Source organism: Etheostoma spectabile, unplaced genomic scaffold, assembly GCF_008692095.1.
Source record: "Etheostoma spectabile isolate EspeVRDwgs_2016 unplaced genomic scaffold, UIUC_Espe_1.0 scaffold433, whole genome shotgun sequence".
Classification (NCBI taxonomy): domain Eukaryota; kingdom Metazoa; phylum Chordata; class Actinopteri; order Perciformes; family Percidae; genus Etheostoma; species Etheostoma spectabile.
The window spans coordinates 511,805-532,161 of NW_022605608.1; the positions used below are offsets into that span (position 1 = coordinate 511,805).

Consider the following 20,357-nt stretch of genomic DNA (forward strand, 5'->3'; position numbering starts at 1 on the left):
CTTTGTTCTGAAATAAAGACGGAAAGATGGATGTTTTTACTAGGATTTAACTGTAGTGTATTCATTAATTCGCAATCACTTTGTATTCTGTTGATGACACTGCAAAGTGCATGCACAGTGTTGTTAATATTGGAACGTTTTTGGTGTTCCGGCAAAATAATGGTACATAGAAATAAAGTGCATACCAAACGGTATAGCAATGGCAGCTATCATCAGGGGCAAACTTACATGATTAAACAGAGCAGTACCTTTTCAGTAGGTACCACAATCTTTCCAAGTCAGCTAGAAGGATTAGTGTAAAAACACTGCCATCCACTGGCAAAACATTGAAATAGCTAGTTCTGGTATGAGGTTGGTGCTATCAGAGAGAAATACTGCATTAAAGAGGTTTGAAGAGCCTGGTTTTGTTACATAACAGGCAGCCAAAGCTTGCATTAAAAACAGGCAGGCCAGTATGACTAAGGGTTGATGTTACGTAAGCACAGAACACTAAGTACTAGGAAGACACGTCTTTACATACTCACTGTAAACTGCCACTATCAAAGGAGTTACATTCACAAAGGCTAATTTATGGTTGCTTACTCATTTGGTAAATGGCACGGCTAGCATAGGACAATGTGGAAAGGGGATGAGATGTAAACAAATTTACAAGCAAAGCTTTATAAGTCATCACAGACAGAAGGCTATTGTCGTTCTCTGAGGGTAACATTTCTGTGATTGGTTGTAAATACTGGAGCTGTGTAAACTGAGTTACCACTGCGGATATTTAGACCGACTCTTATTTTTTATTCGCGAATCATTACCATGAATGATGTCCACTAACAAATGTTACACCCAAAATAATTGGCATTAATTCATATATTTAGATGCATTTTATAGCATTGATTGTTTTAACACAGCAAACCCATAATTCTTTTTAGATCCGTGCAGAGCTCTTCAGTGTGAGTAGGCTGTTGATTGTTTACCCATCACTTTGGGGCATGGGAATGTAATTTCACATTTATTTCCACAGAGGGAGCCATAGTCTATAATAAAAAGCAATGAGGGTGAGTTTGTTTCTTCCCATCCAGAGAGGCAAGACAATGTGGTAGATGGATGTCGACTTATTGACAATAATGACAAATAAGTGTCATGCAATCTTCTATCCTACGATAACAAAAATTTATTTTATCTACAAAACAAACTTATGTGATGTGACATATTGCTGTCCTCATTATTTGTATATTTGTTGTGTTTTTACATTAAACATTATTCATTTGTAAGCTCACTAATGAGATTTGTATTGTATTTCACTGTGGTTCAACCATGTTAAGAGTGCTGTGTTGCAACAGCAGTTGTTATCGTAAATATTGCTTGAAATGAAAATTTTAATAATAACGTGACAGCAACTTACTTCGTTGACTGATCAGGGCTGTAATGGATGTAATTCTTTTAATAGCACAAAGGTTATTGTTTTTGTTGTTTTTCCTTGTATTTGCACTCAACTTAACACCAGCAGCATTACACTAATAAGGATAATGTGGGCTGCTAAATTCACTCTACTTAGCGGTTTATCAAAGCAGCAAGGTTTTGATGTGCTCTGAGGAAATCACCCATTAACCAGTGCGTGCCCCCCCCCTTGCCCCCAAAGCTAGGCAACAGTGGACCAGCAGGCTGTGACCCACTTCTTTTGTGCCTTCACTTTACCAGCTCAAGAGGCTTTGTTTGTAATCATTCATCACCAATGCCCCGCCCCCAATATCCTAACCTCATCTCAACCCCTTCACCCCCCACTCACACACACAGATACACACATGGGCTTATAATACACCCATGCACACATGTTGCTGTTTCGTGTGAGTTAATTCCTTAACATAATCCTAACTGCAATAGTAACCCTTACTTTATCCCCTGACCCTAACCTCATAAAGTAGTTTGCCAACATATTTCAGTTTGGTTTATTTCACTTGACTTTTTCCCTCTGTGGAAAATACACACATGAATTAGCAACATTTTGACACCCAATTTGATTTGTCTATTGTCTTGACCCTGTAATTTCTAAAACATCCCATGAGTGAGGTCAAGCTGATGGACAATTTTGATCCGAGTTCTTAAATTAATATTTTAGCCTCTTCTTGGGACTAGATACTACCACCTCCATCTTTGAAAACAACTTGAAGCAAAATAACTTATATTAGTCACATGCTTTTCAAATTACCCTGGAGCAATAGAACTTTAGCCTGATGGATCTGTGAAGATGAGGGATAACTAACTGTTGAGGCCAGTGAGGCATTTCTTATGTCATGTGTACAGCTTGCCATGGATGCAAACAACTACAAATCAATTCCCACTACACTTGTTTATCAATTGAGGATATTTTAATTAATCTACATTGGTAAAACCTACAATAAATGCAATGAAGTCAGCACAATTAAAATGTTCAAATAAAGTAATTGTTGTCTACCTTAAATTGCAGTAATTGCAGTTTCGTTAGTGTATTTTAGTACATCAATTACTTTTCACCACTGGCATGTGGACTGTATTTTGAAGACAACAAAATTAATGAAATTAAACAACAAACTATTTGCATACAACACTGTTAAAGACTTCCCTTAGTAGCCTATAAAATAAGTGCAGGACGGCGCTATAAACATTGCTATGTCTATGCGTGACGCAGTAACTTTAGCGGTTTTTATCGTAATTTCAACGTTAGTCCTGGGTAATTGACAACCCCACACCCAACTTGCTAACATAGAAAATGGTTAAAAAAAACTAACCGTTATTGGAATGCTTGGAATGACAACATGTCGTCAGTATAGTGTGAAAAGCTGAGTCGCTGCAACCCACTTAATTAAAGTAAGGCTACATAAGGCTGAGTTTGTGTACCGTTAAGTTTTTAACAACTATCGCTAGCTAGCTTAAAGGCTAGCATGGCATTAGCTTTCTAACCTGCAGCTGTAGGAGGCGTAAAGTAGCCCAGCTAACAATTTTTGGTTCCCAGAACATTCTGAGAACGTTCGTTTTTGGTTGTGGGAACGTTCCCTGAAGGTTTGTTTTGGTTGTAGTTTGGTTGTCTGCTGGTTAATTGGAAGGTTTTCTTAACGTTCCGGGAACGTTCGTTTTTGGTTACAGGGAACTAGTAGTCTAGACTAGTCTACAGTTACCACCCGAATGGTCAAACGGTTGCGGCCTGTAAGACTCATAGGAAGTTTAATTGACGGACGAGCTAGGGTAAGTGACCGCTTTTGAATGCATTTTTAAGTAACGTTGATGGGTAAACTCTCACCCATTCCCAAAGAGTAACCTTTCTATTTAAATATAAAATGGAATTTAATGACCGTAAAAGCTGAAACATTAAGCGTTAAGTTACATTTTTAACAACCTTATTAGGCCTAGCTACATTTTGGACATGGATATCGTTCGAGCGGTGACGTAGCTAAATTCTTTGTATCTGGAAAATTAACGTTAACGTTACAGTTAACTTAACTACATTGAGTAGAAACCAAATGTTACCGTCATCGTAGTTTTCTCTAACAGTTTAAACAGGTTCTTATTTAACATAGGCTTAGGAAAAAAAACATTGTCATATTTTTCATTAGGTGCATCGGTTTATTCAAAATGTATATTCATCTGGTTTTACAAACATCACGGGTTGTTCTTGTTTTATCATTTCTGACGATACAGATGGAGCATCACTTGAGGAAACAGTCCTCATCTCTTCACGTGCTCATTTACTGAATATGTGCGAGAAGCACCAAAATATGGCGCTATCATTTTCAACCAATGGGCTGGCCGTTTGTAACAGGTTGTAGCCGGCGTCACTGTGGCGGGAACGCGCATTCAAGACGGGAAAGCGGTTGAGGAGGCATCGGGATCGCGCTCATCTGTTTGGCTGGCAAATGCCTCCGGTGTAACAGGCCGATCATTATGGGAGAACCAGGATCCCGAAGCGAGATGGACCCTGACCCACCGACCGCTGCGCAGAGATTATCCAGGCGGTTTATACATTACACATTACATTGTGTGTGTCCAATAGCAAACAACCAGTGAGCTACAGAGGAGGCGGTGTTTGCTGGGATTCAATCTCAGCCAGAGTCGCGGCTGGTAGCTTAACTAGGAGAGAAGGACGAGGAAACTAGGAAGACAGCAGTTTGCAAGATAACTGGATCCTGTTCGAAATTGCTAGAATGATGGATGAACTGTCGATTACAAGCTGGTCCGGTCAGCACAACCCTGTCAGAGCAGGGTGGGTTCATCCGGAGTAAAATCAGTCGGCTCTTATCTGTCGGCTTCATCTCCGACGGGAGGCGATGTCCACTTTCTGCCTAGACCTGCAGACGTCCGCCGTGGTTTCAGCACCACAGGAGCTGGACAGCGACTGCATGGAGCCCCGGGACACCCCCGCCGCTCATGAGCCCGGCGGCTTTCAGAGCCACCCGCTGCCGCACGCCGGGTCTGGAGGCCTCGGCATGGCCTTGGAGGAGGAACTCGCCATGCTTACCGGGGACCGGGACGACGAGGAGGAGCTGTCGGACCTAGAGACGCCTGTGGTGGGGCATAACGCAGACTCGCTGTCGCTCTTCCGTCAAAAGGAAAAAGACTTGGTTTTAGCTGCTAAACTCGGCAAAGCGCTGCTGGAGAGAAACCAAGACTTGACCAAGCAATATGAGAAAATGCACAAAGATCTCAACGAGAAATTAGAGGTAAACTAAGGGAAGAAATAAAATAGAAGTTTTTACTGGATTGTCCTCAAAATGCTTAATCCTTTAATCAAGTTTGAGCCTTCACAATGTAAACAAACTCAAGAGGACGATAACAAATGCTGCTTGTAGAGCTCCACATTCAAGCTGCCAAAGACAGAGGGTTTCACCTTGCATGATTCCCTTGGTAGTGCAGTATTGTATCTGGGACTGGTTACAAAGCGTGAATTGAAACTTGTGGGTCATTCTAATCTAATGACAAAGTCAACTACACTGTCTCTGTCATTACATTAACCAAAAGCCAAGCTAAAAAAGGTGTAGCATGTTCAGAGTTATTTAACCTATCAGGTTTTGCTCTTGTTGTTTTCAGAATCCTTCACACAAGCCAACACGTGTCCTGAGAAAAAACACAAAGACTAATCCTGTGGCTGTCCAGGGCCTTCTGTATCTACTGTACATCTGTTCAGCCCTTTGATCCATATCCATATTCCTGTTGCAGCTCAGAGAAATAAGCTGCCTCTTAATATCAAATTCTTCTTATTATTGATGTTGTTACAGTTTTTGATACCGTAATTTTAACAGAGCTTGATGTTGTTTTCTGAGGTTGTTTTGATTCTCTTTGATCTCTGCTTTTGTCTGGGAAAATACTCATACATGAAAATTGTGGCAGATACAGATACAGATCAAACACATGCCTGCTGCTTCAGCCTTGGACATAGCCATGACAACAACCCCCATCCCAACTCTGGCAACCGCTGGTGATGCAGTGCATCAGTCCACCGTTCATTGCCCTTTAGAGAAAAGAAAAAAGCATCCTATTATTTGAACTGTCACTCCTGGAGCTAAGGACACAACTCGTTCAGTTCAAAACTATATAACACTATACACTATTATATTCTTGCACCAGATTAAACCGATGCTTTCATTTTAGGCAATTGTAGTTGCAGTTCTTGCAACTTTTTTGCACTTGTTTGTCTTACTTAACGTATATGTATATGTTTTCATATTACTGTAATGCTTAATGTATAGTAATGACAAAGTGACAACATCAGCACCACAATGAAAATACGTCTGACTTTTGCATAGATGGTAAAAGAGGTGGGAACTGAAATTTTGGCCCATTGAAAAAAACCTGATCCTTGATCCTTAACTTTTTTTTACTTTTAGTACAGTGACATTTTTTCAAGGATTGAGTACATATTTCTCAATCTGGTGCAGCACCAGCATCTTTGTGAAGTATCTGACTTTGTCCCACCTTCATTTCATTGGTGCTTATGTTCTTAAGTAAGGGTAATACTGCACATCAGATCCAAACAAATTAAGGTTTAACCATACCACCCTCTCCCCCCTTGTCCACATGCAGCACTTGGAGCAGGAGAAGCATGAGTTGCGTAGGCGTCTGGAAAGTCGAGAGGGGGAGTGGGAGGGCCGTGTTGCCGAACTGGAGACGGACGTCCAGCAGCTGCAGGGGGAGCTGGAGCGGCATCAGGTCCAGCTGAGAGAGGCTGACAGAGACAAGACCAAGTCCATCAGCGAGCTCTCCGAACAGAACCATAGACTGCTGGAGCAACTCAGTAGGGTGAGCAGCAGCAGCATTTGTGTGTGTGTGTGTGTGTGTGTGTGGGTGTGTGTACAGTATGTCAAACTGACCTGGCCTCCGGGCCACTTAGTCCAGTTGATGTCTGCCTGGTTGACATCACATAAGATGCTCAGCCAAGTGAAGTTTCATCATCCCTCAGGATGATCATCATCTACCTCCATTCAGTCTGGCTCTCTTTGAATTATGCTAACTCATCAAAATAAAAGTGGCGCTTTTGGGTCTTAAGTTGAATAATTTAGAATAAGTGGACTGCACACTTATGCAATAGCACTCTGTTTATTGGGAGGTAAATTGAGTGCAGTAAATATGACAAACAGAGCGGAAATGTCCTTTATGAGATATTCAGATGGACAGATTGATTGATAGACAAATAGATAAAATCCCACATACATCTAGCAGTGCTCAGGGTTGTCATGAGGACTTGAAGCTACATCCTTGTTAATGTGAATTATTGTACACACGTCAGGAGAAACTGAGATTGGCAGGAGATGCAGATTGATGGAGCTAAGAGTGCTAGAGTTTGTAGCTACAGTTGATTAATGCCTTTCTAAGGAGTTTAGTGCAACACCTCAGTCTGCTCTATATACACAAAAAAAGACACTTGTCTTTATCCATACAGAGTGGTCACTTCAGTGTAACAAGACAGCTCTGCAATGAACTGCATCTTTGTGAAGCCTTCAGTGTAAATCTAAAATAAGATGTGTTTATTTTAGAGATGTTCCGATACCATTTTGTCCTTCCCGATACCGATGTAGATACCTGAACTTGCGTATTGGCCGAGACTGAGTACCGATCCAATAACAGTGGATTTAAAATATATATAATCTTGTTTGTTAATTTGACAGCTGTATACTACTATCCCTGTATGGATGTGATGTGATTGCTAACTTTGTTGTATGGCCTGGCTCAGGTTAAACCCTTTGTAAAACATTAACAAATACATACAGAGAATGAATGCCATAGAACCTTTTTCATGTAGTTTGACAGTCAGTCACAATGAGAACATAAATAAACTATTTAATAGTAAACTATATACTATAGTATATTTTTTTCCGGGCTTAGTTAAGTGGTATCAGATTGGTGCATAGGCTTGCTGATACTGACACCATTTTAGGCTGTATCAGAGGCACTGATACTGACATCAGTATTGGAACAACTATAGTTTATTAACTATATGCATTTTTTATAATCTTTGAGACTATAGTCTGAGACAAGTGTACGATTGGCCTGGATTATACCCTTTGTTTTCTTGTTAATTTATCCACATTCTGTCCCTTCTGTGGTAGGGATGTAACAATACATCTCACGATTCAGTACGATTCACAATATTAAATTCACGACACAATTTTCTAACCGAAAATTGAACTGTGCAACTGAATTGAAATTGTATAAAACAACGTCTTATACAACTAAGATGACGTAGCAACATCTTTAAAATCAAAAGTAGATTACACCCTAGGCTGTTTAAAAAATTCCATCGCAAATCTCTAGTTTTATTTTTATCTCAAATGGTTGTAATCTATACACATTTATACTGCTTTTAACCAATTCATGATGCTTCATTTCAACATTGTCACTATACATTATGTCATATTTCCCAAACTGTGTGGTTGAGAAACTACATATCACTCTAACACACTTTACAATTGATGATACAGGAATGAGTTTGCTTTCCAAGAGCAGGACTACACCATGCTGCCTAGCCTGTCAGAGTGATATACAGTAAACACCTGTAAGACCATTATAACAACTTTGAGTAAGGGCTGTAAACGGAGGCCTCAGAGTATGTTCAGCTGCCAGGTAGGCTAGCAGTAGGTGCCCAGGCTATTTCAGGATGCCCTAGAGCTGTGCATACAAAGGTTGACATGTATGTACAGGTGATTTGATATCCCCGTCAGCACCTGTGTCTATGGTGACGCTGACGCTGTGTTGTTTCCCTTCCTGGGAGAAGATAGGATCTACTGCCAGCCACACACTGTTCAGGGAGGAGAAGGCTCTGTGTGGTTGATTTTAACCCCAAGTTCGACGCTGTGCAGAACAGCTGTCCTCTCATCTTAATCCGATTAAATTAGTATCTTGCCCTCATCTCACCATCATCACATTGCAATCAAGGACTGCCCTGGACTGGCCAGTCGCTATGGATCTAAGCAAGAGCAAGCACTTAGCATAATTAAACTGCATTTAAGTTAATTGAAACCTGGTTGTGGGAATCTATAAAGTTATTCCCTGAAAGTGGTATATTATGTTTTAGGGGGGAGCATGTATTGCGGTCTTAGTGACTCAGTAAAATGTATGAGACTTAATTGACTGCATCGATCCAGATCCATGATTCAAAGAATTGGTCACGCAGAGGAAGACCTGCTGGGTAATAGAATAAACGAGGTCAACCACTGTGCTCACTTTCTCTCTCATTTTCTCCTTCTCCTTCTCTCTGTCCTTCTCTCTATCTTTTCTGTCAGTGCTCATTATTAGGCACTGGGCTGTGACTAAGTAATGTTAACTGTTTACAGCTCTGTGTGAATGGAGGAAATGTAAAACTACCTTGAGGAAACCCTGCAGAATTGAGGTCACTGGAGGCCTGCTGTTTTCACCTGCCCTCCCTGTTTATCATAATAGTTAACTCTTTAATAGGAATAGTCATATTATGATCTAAACTGGGCCATGTGTTGCTTCTTGTAAGAACAGCACATTTTACTATCGTATGGCATGCCTGCTAAAAATCACATCAGCGGTATAGGGGTAATCGGACAATAGACACCTGTTAAGGACAAGGCCAACTGCATCCACAGCCTCTGGGTTTACAATAACACACAAACAGGGGGGTCAGATAAACTATCTTGTGGCTGCCATTGCTACACCACAGTATGCATACTGTGTCATGGCAGTAGATTAATAATCAACGAGCAAACAAATGAATACATACATTTTATTTGATAAATTATCAGAAATGACTATAAGTAGACGTAAAGACATTTATTTTATTTCGAGATTACCAACATTTTTGAATGTATTCAATTATTTTACATTTTGTTTTTTTCTCTTAAATCAGATATTTGTTTATTTATTTTCATAATATTATATATACATTATTATATATATTTCTAAAGCAAACCTTGCAGCCAAAGATTAAAATAATAAAAAACGTGCATTGCCTGTGTCTGCAGTGGGATGACCTTGAGAAGGCATAGGAAGTGATGTCAGTCACAGGGTAAAATACAGCGCTGAGGGGATTAGGCTATAATCTCTGCTAATAGCCTTGCCATATGCATTCAGTCAGGAACCAAAACAACTCCGGTCCATACTCGACTTAATTAATAACAGCAGGTTACTAAGATATTTGGACAAAGAAGATCTAAAAATGTAGTCCCCAGTTCGTCACGTCTTATCCTGGCCGGACACAGGTTATTCTGGTTATTCCACTTTGGGTGTGGGTGTGTGCATTTGTGAGTGAATATTCCAAATACCGGGTGATAAAACTTTACATCTTATTCAATAAACCCAGAGAAATTAGGTTCCCATTGATCCAGGAGTAGAGCCCAGGAGGTGTGTGCTGGTCTGTATGGGTCTTGATGGCGAGAACAGCCAATCTCCTTAAGCTTAATGTGATCAGAGTGAGCCAACAGGAAGGGACCTTTCTCTAATTACATTACCACACATGATTAGAGAAGGCTGGTTGGTGCACTGACTCCAGTATATGTGCCTAACTGCATGTTTAATGGCCATGATAAATTCTACTTTCCTCAACCTCTAGAATGTACTTAATTAAATGTTGAAAGCAGCCTCCAGTGACTCATCAATTTTGGTTATTTTGAAGAAGAAGAAGAAAAAACTTAATTACTCGTCACAAACAATCGAACTGTGCAATCTAGTAAAATTCAATCCCTGCATTTAACCCATCCTATGTATCAGTAGCAGTGGACAGCCTCACGCGTTTGAGGAGTAATTCAATTTTTTTAACAAAAAAAATAAAGCTTTAGTGTGTAACTTTTTGATATTAATGAACGTCCGTTACATTCAATGGGTTGCGCGGTCACGGAAGGCTTGTATCATGTGGACGCGCCGACAGTGTTGATGTCTTTACTTAGAATTCCGCATGGGAGGCGACAGAAACCAAGAAGCTAGGTGTAATATTTATAATGACAAAGGCAGAATGTATGCATTCTATGTTGTGTCTGGTCTCATCAGCACAGTATGTCCACATCACACTCTGCAAAAGGATTCAGTTTCACGCCTCTTTTTACAACCTCTAACCAGAGTTGAAAACAGCCCCATGGCATCTGTCCAGCCATCAGCTTTGTTCAGTCACTGGAGCGCATAACGTCTGCCTTCCATCAGCCCAAGGTGCCTGTTGCTCTCAGGATCAGCTGTCTGATTGGCACTAGTTTTTGCTCTCTGTATTTGTTATGCAATCGTTTGGGGTTGCCCATCCTCCATAAGTCTAGACAAGGCAGAGCTCTGTGAAAGTGACTAAGGAAAATACCAGAAGCTTTGAGACCACATCTCCACCAATCCCACTTTTCCCTGGTTGCTATGCCAACCAGAGTGACATGCAAATTGAAACTCCATGTGTTGTTACCATGGGAATGTGCTTTACTGAATGGCATGAGGACACTGCTAGTTTGATGCTGGTTTGCGTCACTAAAGCCCTGTGATGCACCTGCACCCTGTGATGTTTAAGGGCCCTTTATGAAAAAAAAATGTGTGAACTACTGGAGGAGAGTAGAGTTTGGGAGACAAGATAAGGTGCAATGTAATAATAATATTAACACAGTTAACAATATAGTTTAACATAATAAAATATAGTAAAGTACAGCAGTATAACTTACAATATCAAATGTAATATGGTATAGTATTGTTTAATATATTGAAGTAGTCAAGTATGGAATAATACTATATTATAGTAGAACATCAATGAATAATTAAAGTACCTAGTATAATATATTAAAAAGACATAGTATACAAGTATATAGACAAATAGGTATGTAGACAGTATATAAATCAGTCCAACTGAGAGGCAATGAATAGGTGTGTGTGTGTGTGTGTTGGCTGTTTAGAGTAATGAGAGTACTGTATGTGTCGTACAGTCTGATTGGCAAATGAGCACCTGGAGCACTCAGTTTTAGACCTGGCTGGGATGATCCGGTGGCTGAATGAGCTGTCCATCTGCCACAGCTGGTCATGGAGAGGGTGAGAGGGGTTATCTAGGGTGGCTTTGAGTTTGTGCTTCAGCCTCCTCTCAGCCACTAACTCCAGGTTGCTGCCCACTAGGGCTGGGTACCAAATTAGATCCTTTTTTAAACACCAACAAAATTGCCTCCATAGTATTGAGTATTGAAAAATTCCTTGTCGTGTATAACCCAATTTCAATACCTAAGGAGTAAATCTCACAAGCATCATTTAGCCAATAAGCATGCAGCATGCTGCTACTAAGATGATTGGCTGTCTAACTTTACACTTTGTAAAGACATGCAGGAAAAACTTTGTGTTAGGCACAGAGACGGAGTTCAAGCTGTAAGAGCTAAAAACAAATCAAAATATTTGTGCGGTAATGTGTAAAAATGTATTTCTCTTAAAATTTATTTTCTTTAAGTTGGAACTAATATCGAAGCGATGGTGTTGGTATCGGTACAGGTATCGAACAGATTTGAACGATACCTACTATACCTATACTCCAGACTGTCCCGTTCCAGTCCGACCAATGAGCTGGCCTTCCTTACCAGCTTGTTCAGTCTGCTGGCCTCACCAGCCTTGCTGCCATTACTCAGCACACTGCAGCAGAAGAGAAGAACAGTCACCACTATGGACTGGTAAACAAAATCTGCAGGAGCCTGTCGCAAACTCTGAAGGATCTCTGAGTCTCCTCAGGAAGAACAGTCTGTTCTATCCTTTCCTAAAGTTTATATTAGTGTCGAGAGTTCAGTCCAGTCTTGGACGCAAAGGTCCTTGTATAAGTTTACTCCCTCCACTTCCTTCCCCTTGGACGCTAATCGACCACCACCAGCTCTTTGGTCTTACTGATATTTGGCTTCAGGCGATTGTTGTTGCACCATGTGATGACGCTCTCTATCAATCCTCTGTACTCCTCCTCGTTGTTTTTGCTGATGAATCCCACAATGGAGGAGTCAGAAATGATTGGAAGGTGGCAGGAGCCAAAGTTGAACTAGAAGTCTGAGGTGTAAAGAGTGAAGAGGAATGATGCCAGTACATTTCCCTGAGGTGGGCTGGTGTTGCTTATCACCACTTCAGAGGCTCAGTTGTCCACTCTGACACACTGTGGCCTGCCACTGAGGTTGTCCATGATCCAGGTTGCAGGGACTGAGTGCAGTTGCATCGGCAGAAGCATTTCCTGAATGAGGCAAGGCTGGATGGATTGGAAAGCAAGTCGTAGAACAGAACTCACACAGCGCTTCCCTGCTTTTCCAGGTATTAGAGGCAGTAAGTTCAAGGTATAATAACTACAATGATTCTATGAACTATTGGCAGCCTTATTTAATTCAGCTCTTATCAATAAACAGGGAAGAGATTTACTTTTCCAAGTTTGAGGAAATAATTTAACCACTATCTTTATGTTCATTATACAAAACAAGTAATTTCATTAGGATGCTATGGCCATATATTAGGGTTTTAGTGCTGTGTGTAGTCCTTTCTGAAATCAACACTGGGAGGTGTGTAATTCTTTCATGTTATTATACTTAAAAACACTTTGCAGATATATGACAACTTCTACTATTGTATTTGAAATTTTTTGCAAGGAGAACATTTTGAAGTCTATTGATGTTTTTAATCCTGGTTTTAACACATTCTATTGTAGGAATCACACAGGGTTACATCCAGAGTGCTGCATTATGAGTTACTGTTCAGAGAGTGGTGCTCCAGAACACACACACAGACTCCAACCACCTCGACCAGCTGTTGAGCCTCCTCACATCTCTCTTTGAGCTTCTTGGAAGGAGACAGCAGTGTGTAGTGCCACCTAGAGGCTGTACTTCAGATAGATATTAGTCATTTCATTTTTCACTCGGCACCCAGTGCATTTCTGGTTCAGAATAATAAAAAAATTGATGCTTTGAACTCAAATATTTGTTCCATTTCCTACATGTTTTTGACCTTTTATATGTTTAGTCTCCTCGGTAAGCTGTAAGTAGTGAGGGGCTTTAAGGACTTTGCTGTTGCCATGGCAGTGATAATAATGCAAACAGTAGCTTCCTGAGTGCACCTCGATACTAATGAAGCTTAGCTAGGCACTGTGTGGCACCTGTCCAATAGGTGACGCCGAGATAACTGATATACTGACTCTGCAGCTAGGCTGGATTGCATAAATAATGAGAATTGAGCATTGAAAATTAGTCAAATGAGCATTGACTATTTAAGGGTTATGACATCTGAAATTGGTCTTTCAGAGGAACAGCTATTATAATAATGCACCATTTACAGAAATAGACTGGGGAGGGCTGGTTTACAAGTAACTCTTATGTCAGTAACACTGAGTACATACTAGTGAACCCTATCAGTGTGTTTTTGCATGTCTATGTGTGTGTCTGTGTGCTTAGACTTGCTATCAGACAATGAGCATCTTGATAAAGAGCTGCTATGCAATCTTTTTAATTATACTAACAATGTGTTGTTATGTCAGCATCAACATAAACACTACTTAAAGGAGAACACAACCAATTTTACAGATCTACTGCATATGTGAAAAGAGTTTAGTTTCTCCAGAGGGAGCTGCGTAAAGTCTGAAAAAAGTCCTCAAGTGATGTCACTTGAGGCAGTGTCAGTTAAGTCTCACATGGCCAGACCTTCCTCCACAATGCTGCGAACTTGTTTTGGTGAAACATGTGCAAGTTGTTTTAGCCGTGCAACAGAAAACTCCGATTGGACAGATAGTCTAGCTAGCTGTCTGGATTTAGCTTGCAGAGATCTAAGGAGCAGTTAACCATAGTCCTCTAATATAGACATAGACCAGAGTTTAAAATTCCAATACAGAGAAAGCGGAAGGTAACGGATATCCGGTCGAAAGGAGTGTCATCTGGTGGAATTTCCTGGAATGTTGTGGATATAGACTAGTGTCAGTTGGGTCTGAGGACTTCAAGTTTCAAATTGAACAAAATCTGTGGTTATGACTCAAAAAGAAAATACTACATTAGCCGCTATAACACACCAGAATCTTCGAGTGAATTGTTATGGTGGTCATCTTGCATTGTGTCAGTTTTTTAAGAGCAGGCACAAGTGGAGTCTAGATTTGTCTTACTGACCTGTCTGTTTGTCTCCATCCAGGCTGCAGAGGTGGAAAGACAGTTGTCCACTCAGGTCCATTCATTACGGGACGACTTCAGGGAGAAGAGTATGTCTACAAGCCAGCACATGACTCGACTAGAGACTCTACAGGCTGAGGTGAGCTGCTATCAGCACCATTTTCCCCTTTCTAATTATATGCTAAATTGTACTTTTCGGAGTGCACACAGCATCAGCAGTCACACACCAAAAGCTTAAAAAAAAACAACCTCAGTTTGAAAGTGCAGCTAGGTACTTTTGATTTCAAGAATAAGGTTGCTGTTTGCAGTTATTGGTACTCAGCTAGAAGAGTGCCTAGGGTGACAGCGGATCGAAAGAAAAGTTTAAGCAAAACTATGCTTTTGAAAGAAGTTTTAATAGTCCCATATTGTCATATATGTTTATTTATAAAGCTGGTAAACGTGCTACAAATATAAATTCTGTGAAATTATCAAAACGCTCAATCCATAGAGAAATGCACACAGCCCATATTCAGAAACTGAGCTTTTAATCAAGCTGCCAGGAATTCCATACTGTTGTGATGTAATAATTATACTATAAATAGGTACAAAGTGCTGGTACAGTTCCGTTACAGTCATTCCCCAGCTGCAATGACAGTAAAAAGACTCCTAGAGCGCAAATGCGGAAGACCTGGGAACACTGACCAATAAGAGCAGCTAGGTCTTATTTAGGAGGGTTGCTTAAAGTGATAGGTGGTAAAACTAAGCGTTTTAGACAGAGTCTAATACAGGGTTAATACAGGTACTGTATATTCAGACTGACAGTATAAGAAAATGAATGTGTTTTTATAAACATTAAAGCATGTAAACATGTTCTAGTAGAAACGCAAATTCCAAGTATGAATCTGAAAATGACCATGACGTGGACCTTTAATTGTTGAATTCTTTAGTAATAACAACACAGCCCTTTTCAATTTAATATACTCAGGAGTTTTTGCAGGAGTTTGTCTCAGGAGTTTTTACGGTTTTCTGCTTACTCACTCTGGTATGACCAGTAGCTAATGGTGGCTAATGTTAGCTCACGTTAGCAAACTTTAGAAAGATATTACTGGGTAGCTGACTTTACCAAGGCAGTTATCTTATTATGACTCTTTTCAACTTGTATTGCTGTTTTTTTTATGTTTACTGCTGTGCGGCAAAAGGTATATGGCCTCGCTTTAAAGTCAGTGTTTTTGGTAAATAATAAGTGGAATGCAATCCCAGCAAAGGGAAACTTTACTATTGGATGGTTTTCTCCTCTCACCCACCGTGCCGTGTTTATTCTGTCAGGTCAAGAGTGGGATTACTCTCAAACTACTTTTCTTCTCTTTCTGTATTCTTTATATTTATCTCTCTCCTCACCCATTCCTCTTCCCTTCCCCCTCCTTCCCTCTTGGTTGGAGCAGCAAGGGCTAGAAGTGAGTGGTTACCGAACGCTGTCTGTCTTTCAGACTGCATGCTGCATGTAACGTCTTGTAAAATAATAGAAACAAGGATTGCACCATTGTTTTCTTTTGAATCTACACTTGCATCTCCTTTAACCAATTATATGAGTTTACGATAGGCCAAAGTATTGTACATTACATAGGGTAGACCTAAAGTATTTAGCTATTTTGACATTTCCATATCTTTTTGGCAATCCCTGTTTCATGAGACCAAGCATGAAAAACATGCTTGGTTGTCAGAGCTTGAGTTGTGTTGTGATGTCAGCTGTGTCATGTATGATATCAGCCAGAGAAGTAATGAATAAAGGTACTGTTAGAGAACAACAGCAAATCAGTTTTCCCCCATAGCTTCACTTCAAAGTCAGGCAGAAAACACCCAGACTGCAGAGCCTGTGCTATAATTGGGAGAAAAGGCAACCGCTCTATATTTAGCTGAGATACTGCAATGTCTGGGTGCTCCCACTTTTTCAACGCTTTGCTTTTGTATGACATGTGCTGATGACTAACGGCTTTTTGCCCTATATGTGTGAAGACAGAGGCTATAGCTCAAAATATCCAGAACCTGGCAATGTGGATGCTCATATGATAATAAAAACAACAGATCGACATGTAACCCTCCACATTGTTAAGTAGGTTACCAGATGTAGGTCAAAAGCAGGAGGGATAAAAATGAAGAACTGATGTTTGTTTAATGGGGAAAGCTGCTCAAGCAGCTACAAGGGGACACAATTTATAAGGAACATGTGTTGCAGCAATGCTAGCCTTCAGTAGAAGGCTGTTGCATATGCATGGTAAGATATCAATCTTTGCGGAGACGCCAACATATCACCAAGACATTCCTGAAGACGAGGGTGGCAACTAACGCCTACACCCGTGCTAGGCAACAGACATTCTTTAGGCCAGTGGGAGTACTTTTTAATCTTGTGTAAGACCCCAGCTTGCCTCAGAATCAGGAAAAAAGACCAAATTTAACTGCTCATCTGTCCGCTATCCACTAGGTAATCGAAACAGTCCTCAGTTTCAACAATTAATGCCTATTTTTCAGCGGCGCAATAACTAACTGGTGCTGTTTGACACGTTAGATTAAGATGCTGTCGGAGAGAAAGATGGAGCTGGAGCGCCGTGTGAACACCATGCTAGAGGAGAATGAGCTGCTGCAGAATACAGTGGAGGACCTCCGAGAGAGGACGCTAGTGTTGGAGAGGCAGTCTCACACGAAGGACCTACAGGTACAGACACATGGACAAAGCTCTGTTAGATATGGAATCTTTAAGGAATAGCTACTTCCTCTGTAGACACTGAGTGTAAATGTTCTTCTACAGAGCTGTTTTAGTGATCACACACTGCAAGGAGTTAACGGACCCATCAGACCTCTACAGGTGCTTCCTTTATACTTTGCACTGTTAAGTCACAGCTATGGTCTATCTGGTGTGTATTTAGTTACGACAGAGTCAGCTGGAGCTTCAGGAGGTTCAGATGTCCCACAGGCAGCTGGCTGCTCGGCTGGAGGAGCTGACGGAGGAGCACAGCCTCACGGGCCTCACCCCGCACCCGTCCAGCCTGCTGTGTGAGATTGAACAGAGCATGGAGCAGGAGGAGCAGGAGCAAGAGCGAGAACAGGTAATTACTGTCTGGCCCCGATCTAGGCATTCTAGGCACGTGCCTTGGCCCGGTAAAGGCCAATTTATGCATCTGAATTAAATCAACACCATAGGTACGTGAAGATACAAACCCTACGCCATAGCCTTAAGTGCATCTCTCAAAAAATGTCACACATCACAGTAACGCACATCGCTCAGCCGTGGCTTGGTAGTGTTGTATTTCCCCCAACTCATTTCCTGGTTGTCCTCCATAAACAACATGAAATAAATGAGATGGTCAACTTTTCCTGCTACAGCTTCCTCACCGTGGTCAGAAAGCACAGGGGAGACTCTTTGTTTCTCTAACAATGTCTCTAGAGTCGGTACTCGTTCCGAAGCTAATCACCGTCTCTCTCACTCGCTCTACCACACACACATATGCCGGCCATGCTATTCTCTAAAAGAGATCGATGCACACATCAATGCACAAGTTTTAAACTTCAGGCCACTTATGTAGGCAATGGAGAAAGTTCTGTGTGGAACCTCCGGAGTACCATAAATCAGACTTAGGAGGAAAAAGTCAAAATACATTTTTTTTTTTTTCTAATGTAACACTTCATTTAAACTTATATTATTAAACTTATATTATTATATTGTTTTAAAAGAAATACAGTAAAGTAAAAAAAGAAAATTTATTTTCAGTTATGTGTTTTAGCTAATCCTAGCGATTACACTAGGCCTTGTACTTTTCTGGGATGCTTTTGAGTTTTTACACAAGTTTCTCTCTTTAAATAAGCCTAAATTATATGCATTAAAATACAAACATACCTAAATAAATAAATTAGCATCATAATCCCATGGCAGTCAAACGTGATCTTGTTTATTCACCAAATAACAAAGTATCCATTTGGAGGTGGCAGTATCTGGCTCTGGTTACTGCAGTATTGTATTGGATTGAAAAGACCTCTAAAACTGCCGTCAAATACTTTGCTGTGTGTTTCTTTTTTTAAGATAATTTTTTTGGGCATTTTAAGGCCTTTATTTTCACAGGACAGCTGAAGATATGAAAGGGGAGAGAGAGGGGGAATGACATGCAGCAAATGGCCGCAGGTCGGAGTCTAACCCGCGGCCGCTGCGTTGAGGAGTAAATCTATATATGTGTGCCAACTCTACCAATTGAGCTAACCTGGCCACTTGCTGTGCTTTTCTAAACACTCTTCCCCCTGCTCGTCCGTTTAGCTGCGTCTTCAGCTATGGGAGGCCTACTGTGAAGTTCGCTCGCTCTGCTCCCATCTCCGGGGAAACGACGTCACGGATTCGGCATTGTCCACTGACTCTTCCATGGACGAGTCTTCGGAGACGTCCTCAGCCAAGGATGTGCCTACTGGGAGCCTCCACACCAGCCTGCTAGAGCTACGGAGGCTCACACAGAATCTGCTGGATGGCAACGAGTCCACGGTAATGAACAACACACTGGCAACTAGTCAGCACTGTCTACTAGTTGCCAGTGTAAAGCCTAATTTAGTATTATATTAGGGAAAACAGAGACAATGGCCCTAGACATTGTAGGAAATAGTTACCCTTGGGTTTTTTTTCCGAGTAATTTCAATGCTGTAGAATTGCAGACTGATACTAAAAGACCAAAGGTCTATTTAGATCAGTCAAGTGTAGAATTTGCAGAGCCACATTAACCAGCTGTGACTAGGGGATCCCAAGGCATTCTAAGGCCAGGGTAGAGATATAATCCCTCCAACTAGTCCTGGGTCTTCCCCGAGGCCTCCTTCCAGCTGGATGTGCCTGGAACACCTCCCTAGGGAGATGCCCAAACCACCTCAACTGGCTCCTTTCAACGCAAAGGAGCAGCGACTCTACTCCAAGTTCCTCCCAGATTCCTGAGCTTCTCACCCTATCTCTAAGGGAGACGTCAGCCCCCCTCCTGAGGAAACCCATTTCGGCCGCTTGTAACTTGTCATTAATTTAGGGCTGCACGATTATGACCAAAATGCTAATCATGATTATTTAGATAAAAATTTTGATCGCGATTATTCTCACGATTATTTGTTGATTTTAACTAAAACAAATTTTACCGTCACATAGGTTATTTATTACTGCGAGAGGGAGGGTGATGGACGCTACTCACAGAGAGATGGCTGACTCATTATGAACGGGTCCAGCACGGCTCGAACGGCGGACACACACATCGTGTGTATGAAATGTCTGTATCGTCACTGCGCTGCATTTTTATGAACTATGATATTCGGCCTGGGTAACAATCTCTGGCGGCAGCAGGCTCCGTCTCAACCGCGTTACCTACCAACTGAAGTTAGTTGCATTCAATAACTTCTTCTGTGTTCTTCGTTGTGGCGGCCGCAATAGCAGTTACCCGCGGAAACACTGGGACAAATACAGGTTTGCCCCTCGTATTTAACAATATACAGCTGTGTTAATAAAAAATTAAAACTGTGGAAAATGTCAGAAGTGTGGACCAGGCCGCTGTGTGGCCAGGCGCGGAGTAAGAGGAGAGAGAGTAGAGGAGAGATTCAACACAGGCACGGCTTTACTGACGAAATGGTCATGTAACGCAAAATTAAACCATATCCATATAAACAGCATTGCTGTCCTCAGTGACTGTCTACATCTAGAAACTAAGCTGCACGGGGTGCAGGATACTACTCTGTCTGGCTCATGAGCAGACGGCTTTACGGAGCGGTAGATGGGCTTTGTAAAAAACCCTGAGCGTTCTATGTAATGATGCTTTAAAAAAAAATAATCGCTCGATCACG

At 41.2% G+C, this 20,357-nt stretch overlaps 1 protein-coding gene across 4 annotated transcripts in view; it reads left to right on the forward strand.

Annotated features, from left to right (window-relative positions):
• Positions 1–2,972: 2,972 nt before the first annotated feature.
• Positions 2,973–20,357, forward strand: part of LOC116686671 (BICD family-like cargo adapter 1) — a 26,671-nt gene continuing 9,286 nt past the window's right edge. The window contains exons 1-8 of one of the 4 annotated variants that reach the window (XR_004331323.1): positions 3,049–3,210; positions 3,664–4,682; positions 6,043–6,258; positions 14,554–14,670; positions 15,956–15,967; positions 17,077–17,223; positions 17,435–17,614; positions 18,814–19,032. Coding sequence is in view for 3 of the 4 variants with exons in the window: in XM_032511708.1 (XP_032367599.1) it covers positions 4,290–4,682; positions 6,043–6,258; positions 14,554–14,670; positions 15,956–15,967; positions 17,077–17,223; positions 17,435–17,614; positions 18,814–19,032 (1,284 nt within the window). In the remaining variant the exon portion in view is untranslated. Of the gene's footprint in view, positions 3,211–3,663; positions 4,683–6,042; positions 6,259–14,553; positions 14,671–15,955; positions 15,968–17,076; positions 17,224–17,434; positions 17,615–18,813; positions 19,033–20,357 lie in introns of all 4 variants that reach the window. The other 3 variants (XM_032511708.1, XM_032511710.1, XM_032511709.1) reach the window with 3 other exon arrangements.